The sequence below is a fragment of the Musca autumnalis genome, unplaced genomic scaffold (assembly GCF_047663935.1).
Source record: "Musca autumnalis isolate F117 unplaced genomic scaffold, ASM4766393v1 scaffold_3, whole genome shotgun sequence".
Lineage (NCBI taxonomy): Eukaryota > Metazoa > Arthropoda > Insecta > Diptera > Muscidae > Musca > Musca autumnalis.
Genome location: NW_027411866.1, coordinates 177,212,381 through 177,219,406, shown reverse-complemented (window position 1 = coordinate 177,219,406; position 7,026 = coordinate 177,212,381). Strand labels below are relative to the sequence as shown.

The window sequence follows — 7,026 nt, the reverse complement described above, 5'->3', positions numbered from 1 at the left end:
TATATAATTTGGCACACTTATTTCTAGACTAAATTCCGTCGCACATTCCAAATTTCATTGAAATCGGACATATATGGCGTGTTTCGTGCACCAAATGCCTTAAATCGGGCGAAGATATATATGGGGGCTATATCCAAATCTGAACCGATTTTTACCAAATTGAACAGCGTTCGTCCTTTGGGCAAAGAAACTATCTTCCCCAATTTTCATGCGAATCGGACAATAAATGCGACCTGTACTTTGTTTACAAAAATACATGGACAGACGGACAGACAGACGGACATGCGTAAATCGACTCAGAAAGTGATTCTATGTATATCCCTAAAAGGAACTATGGGTTTATCTCGTTTCCTTTTGCATGTTACAAACTAATGCACAAAGACATAATACCCCTTACCACAAGGTGGTGTAGGGTATAAAAATGAGTTAGAGAATCGCACTACAGGTGTAGATCAGGTTCGATTATGGACTATATTTGTACACTCCTTCTGGTACCACCCACACAAAATTTCGGATAAGTTCACTTTAAGACCTGCTCTCGAATCACATTGATTTTTGTTAAAGCAACTTGCATTCACTTACCCCATTTGCGATGGTACAATTTTTTCAGGGGCAAGTAAATACTTCCTGAGCAAATAGCCCGAAAGTTGTAAAAATCCCCATGGCACCATGTGTATTGGCTGGAGCGCACTATAGCACTTGCACTGGTCAACCGATTTGGCCGGAAATTTGGCCTTCGACATATTTTGTCCAAATTTAGTTTCAGTTCGAAGATGGGCAATACCAGTCCACAACTTCCCGCACTTCCCCCCAAAATTTAAAAAATGTCACTAATATGGTATGCACGATACACTTTCTTGAACGGGGTAACCAATTTGATCCAAACTTTGGATCTTCTAATATTTTGTCCAAATTTAGTTTAACTTCCAAAAATGGCCCATATTGGTCCTCTTCTTAAGGTACCTTCCCTGCAAAAGTTCAACATTTTTGTTTAAGTGCAGTTTCGGGTCTGTTCGAAGATCCTTTGGAAATGTATACCGATGCTATTCGTTGTGGTCCTGTTTACAGCGATATTATGTTTTCCGTGGACAAGTTCATGCTTCCTGACATACTGGTCCAAATGTTATACGATGAACCACTGAAATGACTAGTGGGTGCGATATCTATCGAAAATATTTTGGGAGTCATATCTTTTCGATAGATATCGCACCTCCTACGCAACACTTTTGAACTTTAATCCCAATCCACATTTTTGTCTGTAAGTTCAAATGTTCAAAAAGGGCCTCAAAATTCTGAAAAGACCCTAAATACATTCGATCTATCCGTAGATGAAAGTTTCAATTCACATTGGCTGAGGGTATATCTCTGTCCGCAAAGCCTATTGATACTTTTTTACTTGTTTCCTTATAAGTGCGTATAAATGATGTGTTTTTTAGAACCGCTATATCTCAAGAATGGTTCCTTCTAGGAAAAAAATTACAGTGTGCAACATTTTTAAGGTGATCTTGTGCAAACAATTCGAACTGAGGATTTTTTGAAAGTACAGACCCAAACGACAAGAAACCCTAGTTGGGTTTTGTTGTGTCAGATCCAGCTCGGATTTTATGGCCCCATCTAAACATGGGTTAATATTGAGTTTTTAAAGAAATTCGGGGCTATATCTCTGAAACCAATGCGAATCTTCTTCTGACTTCTGAAGCAAATTTGTAGATAAGGACAAGAATAAAATATTTTGAGAAATAATGAACTCGAAAAACTACATTTATAGCCTCAAATTTCAAAATATATGCAAATATTCCACAATTTGTATACATTTAGCATCGTATCTCCAAAACCGTTAATTTTTTTCTGAACATTTTCTTTTGGAAAAATGTAATACACAACTCTGGAATGTAATACACAAATCTTCGGAACATGTCATTGTTGTAAAACGCCACTATGCCGTTGTTTTCAGTACATTTTTCAACAACGTTTTAATAAAAATGTCAATAATGTAGTGAAATCCGAAATGCCAGAATAAACTGTTGGTGTGAACTGTGTTTGAAATACGTATTGTAAAAGATATGATGCAAAATACCGCTGAAACAACATGACGTAAGGATTTTAGAGTTTCAGAATGTTCTAAAGAATTGTTGAGAACTTAATTTGGAAGATTTTTGCAAAAGGTTACTTGGTTCAACTCCCAATAGTTTAGCCGATACTGTCCAGAATTTCAGCAATTATGTAAAATGTTCTATATTTTATAAATTTTGATGCCGTAGATGGAGTGTTTCTTCCGTGGTTTTTTCAAAAGATAAGTTCTACTAGTTTAGGGCTACAATATTGCCAAAGACAGCAGGCCAAATTCCTATTCGTTCCTGAGATAAAGGCCTGATAAATGCAAAAAAGTGTAGATTTAGCCCGGTGTAGATGAGGCCATAAAATCCGAACTGGATCTGTACTTTCAAAAAATGCATACTAGAAGTTGTTTGCATTTTCAGTGTTGCATAGTGTTATACATAATAAACTTGTAGAGAATTTTCTTGTCCACAATATTTGCTTTAGTCACTTTTTGATTAGACACACCGTTTTCAGGAAAAAATCCGAAAACCTAAAAAAATCCATAAATGTTCACCTTTGACCCCGAATAACTGTTTCTGCACACATGGGATTGATGGGAACTTTTAGGACATCGCTTCTAATGACAAACCCTAGCTCTCCACCAAAATTCAGCTTTGAGGGAATTTTTGCTATTTCAGTATTTTGACTGGACTATTAAAGCTGCGCAAATAAATTGATAAGACATCCTGAAAACATTGTATACATTTATGTTATGAGTAACTATGGACCATTTTGTGTTTGTTTTTCTGTTGTTTATATGGGGAATGTATGTAGGTATGTTGTAAATAACATTTGTTATTATTATTATAATTCTTCATTACTTTGTTAATATCACTTACAAATCTAATGACTAAAAAGACAAGAATATGTTAAGGCAACAAATGAAATAAATAATTATAAATACATATTTAAATAAAACGACTGTAAAGATCATTGAGTACATAGATGGGTGGATAGATGATGATAACTACTAGCGAATATCAATAAACTGGCAAAAATATCAATTGATTAGTTAATCAATTAAGACTAAAGACTAACACTTATCTAATGCTACATATAGATAGGATAAGGGGGATAGAGAGGTCCAGCGTCAACATTATTAACGTTACAATTTGTTTTGTTATCGATTTTTTAAAAATAAATAAATACATGGCCAAATATAATTCGAATCTGAACGATATTTCAATATTATCAAAAAATAAATTAAATGTCTTATAAAAATATTATTGTTTTTTAATAAATTACTAAATTAAATTAATTGCTTAACGGTAACTATACGCACACTGACATGAAAAAAACTACGCACGCACGGTACACAAACATTTGTAATAATATTTTAATAATAGATATTTAAAAAAATATCACTTTGTTTCTACATCTTCTTACTTTATCAATCCCTTCTTCCTCGTCCTCGGTTTGTTTTACTCAATACCAAAAGTATTTGTCTCCTCGACAGCCAATAATAGTTTTTCATACAGCAGCTCAGGTGTTGGATATGGTGGTAAATCTAAACGATTGAAACAGGTATGGGCACGAGGCAAGGCATTTGGTTTACCCCATTTTTCTATGCAAAAACGTCGGGGACCCGTTGAACCGCGTAATGCCGAAAACCCTTCATATGGTATACTAGAGGTACCGGTGACAAATTGCAGTAATCGTAACCTTTGTTCATTTGTAAATTTCTCTATGACCTGCCAGAACCATATTATAACCTGATGATTATCGTGGTAACCGGAACGGTACTCTGTATTAAGGCGCCAATCATTTATGTCTATTTCTGCCGTACCGGCAATAACCAATTCCAATTCACGGGCATCGAATACCGATACCAGACGAGAATCAACGACTTCATAGAAGCCACGTACCAATGATTCCGTTTGTTCCTGGACACCACGTTCCAAACGCCATTTGATCATACGCTCTAGGTATTCCTTTTTATTCTTTTCATTTACGATAATATTTTTACCGCCCGGTTTTAATTCACGTTCTACAACTCGGCCCAACAATTCTTCGGTCACACAAAATGTCAACCCCAAATCTATGCCTGTACCAATATCATTATCACGTATCCATTGCAGGGATTGATGGAATTCATTATCTAAAGATTCTAAATCACTTAAAGCTACGGGAAGTCTTAGTAAAGCCTTGTAAAATGGCCTCGTGAAAAAGGCATCCAATAAATATTGATGAACTAAAGCTAAGCCCAGGACACGACCGCTAAAACGGAACCAATCGTGGCAATTGTCGACAAAGGCTGAAAGTGGTGACACTTGTACGGTATAGGTGTCATTGGCGGAATATTCAAAGAGGCCATAATACGGATTGAACAGTTCACGGGATAATAAGAAGAAGAATTCTCTGTAAAATGAAAAAAGAAAGAAATATAGAATTTCGATTGTAATAATATTCAAAATAACATACCTTGAGGGACCTCCATAGTCCAGACCTTCTTCTGTATCCCAAAGCACAGCTAAACGTCCTCTTTGTAAGTCTTTTTTGTTGGCAGACATAATACGACGGAAGGCATCTTCCAGTAAGTGGGTACGCCGTATTTGTAATCTGAAAGGAGAGAATAATAAAGGTGAGAGATTTTTAAAGCATTTCTCAAGGACTATGTCAATTTTGGATTTGTTATGAACAAATTGTAGCGTCAGCGGAGTTTCAAAGATCTATCCCAGTTATAAATATACGTGTTAAAGGAACAATTTTCAAAGACAGTCGAATATATACATATACATATGTGGATTTTTAGGAAATTAACTCTAACGACAAGCTGAGTTATAAGCGTTAATATCTCAGAAATCAGGACTAATGGAGCTATAAAAGTGATATTTTTGAAATAGTGTGAAGGCCTATCCTTGCTGTAATCGTAAAATTTTAAAGAATATTTTATACCCTCAGCCATTGGGCTAAAAGATCAACAAGGTTTCTTTGTCAAAACCCCAAGAGCTGTCGACACAGCGACTTGAGGATCATTTTCCTACTTCTGATCTTGTCGCAAATAGCTGTGGCTTGCGTAGACGACTTAAACAGGCTATTGAACTTTAACCCCAATATCTTGGGGAACTTATTTGTGGGAATCAGGACACCATCGATCACCATATTGATCGATCCTCATTTTAAGCTGTTCAGGTGGTAAATTGTCTGGCGGCTATTTTCATATTCCTCAGTCAGTCTATGAGGTCTGAAGGGTGTGGAATTTTAGAAAGAAGCATTTAAACAATTCCGGAGATATGACGCCCCGTAGGGGAACTGCCTGTTTGACTCTACGGGTCGCCGACTTTATATTTCTGAAATCCATAATCGTCCACACGTATAGTTGATTATCCAACTTATCAAACACGGCTGGAGGGAAGTCTTCTGTAAGTCCTCGAACAGTTTGGCATGATTGACGGTATCGAAGGCCTTCGGTAGGTCTTACAATATCACAGTTGTTGCAACAGTGTTTATACCCTCAGCCTTTAGGCTAAGGAGGGTATATACACTTTGATACGATGAAAATGTGCCTCATCGAAATAATGGTTTTAGACCCCAAGTATGTTTGGACGAAATGTGTTTCAGACAATTTGGAGTCGATCTAGCCATGTCCGTCCGTCTGTCTGTCTATCCTGCTGGCTGGAGCGCACGATAACTCTCGAACGGATGAACCTATTCGGTTCAAATTTTGGCTTTCGTAATATTTTGCCCAAACTTAGTTTAAGTTCGAAGATGAGCCATATCGGTCCACTCCTTCCGGTACCTCCCCCACAAAAGTTCGAAAATGTTCGGAAAGTTTGTGCGCACGATAACTCTTGAAGGGAGTGGCCGATTTGGTCCATACTTTGTATAGCTAAACTTTCTACCAGAGTAATATGAAGTTCCAATATGGGATCAATTGGTCCACTCCTTAGGGTACCTCCCACACAAAATTTCGGAAAAATTCAGTTTAGGGCCATCTCTCGAATCGCTTTGATTTTTGTTTTAGCAAGTTGTATTCACTGCCCTCCATACGACGGTACAAGTTTCATTAGGGGCAAGTCCATACTTCCTGAGAAAATAGCCTGAAAGGTGCAAAAAACCCCTATGACACCGTGTGAGGTGGTTGGAGCGAAAGATAATTCTCGAACGGATCTGCCGATTCGGTCCAAAATTTGATCTTCATAATATTTTGTCTAAACTTAGTTTAAGTTCGAAGATAAGCCATATCGGTCCACTCCTTAAGGTACCTCCCCCACAAAAGTTAAAAAATGTTCGGAAAAGTTGTTCGTACGGTAACTCGTGAAGGGAGTCGCAGAATTGGTCTATACTTTACACATCGTGAAACGTGTGCCAGACTTAGATAAGGTTTCAATATGGACTCAATCGGTCCACTCCTTCGGGTACATCCCACACAAAATTTCGGAAAAGTTCAGTTTAGGGCCATCTCTTGAATCGCACTGATTTTTGTTTTAGCAACATGTATTCACTGCAATCCATACGACGGTACAAGTTTCATTAGGGGCAAGTCCATACTTCCTGAAAAAATAGCCTGAAAGTTGCAAAAAAAACCCCTATGACACCGTGTAAGGTGGTTGGAGCGCAAGATAACTCTCGAACGGAACTGCTGATTCGGTCCAAAATATGATCTTAGTAATATTTTGTCCAAACATAGTTTAAGTTTTAAGATAAGCCATGTCGGTCCACTCCTTAAGGTACCTCCCCCACAAAAGTTAAAAAATGTTCGGAAAAGTTGTTCCTACGGTAACTCTTGAAGGGAGTCGCAGAATTGGTCTATACTTTACACATCCTAATATATCTACCAGATATAGATCAGATTCAAATATGGACTATATTTGTCCACGCCATCCGGTACCTCCCACAAAAATTTCGGATAAGTTCACTTTAAGAGCTGATATCGAATCATTCTGATTTTTTTTGAAGCAACCTGCATTCGCTGCCTCATTTATG

At 37.3% G+C, this 7,026-nt stretch overlaps 1 protein-coding gene across 6 annotated transcripts in view; it reads right to left on the bottom strand.

The window, feature by feature from the left end:
* Positions 1–1,202: 1,202 nt before the first annotated feature.
* Positions 1,203–7,026, bottom strand: part of Hecw (Hecw ubiquitin protein ligase) — a 91,150-nt gene continuing 85,326 nt past the window's right edge. For all 6 annotated transcript variants that reach the window (XM_073975921.1, XM_073975922.1, XM_073975923.1 and 3 more), the window contains 2 exons: positions 4,522–4,659; positions 1,203–4,458 (listed from right to left, as the gene is read on the bottom strand). In XM_073975921.1, coding sequence (XP_073832022.1) covers positions 3,522–4,458; positions 4,522–4,659 — 1,075 coding nt within the window. In that variant the 3' untranslated portion in view covers positions 1,203–3,521. The remainder of the gene's footprint in view (positions 4,459–4,521; positions 4,660–7,026) is intronic.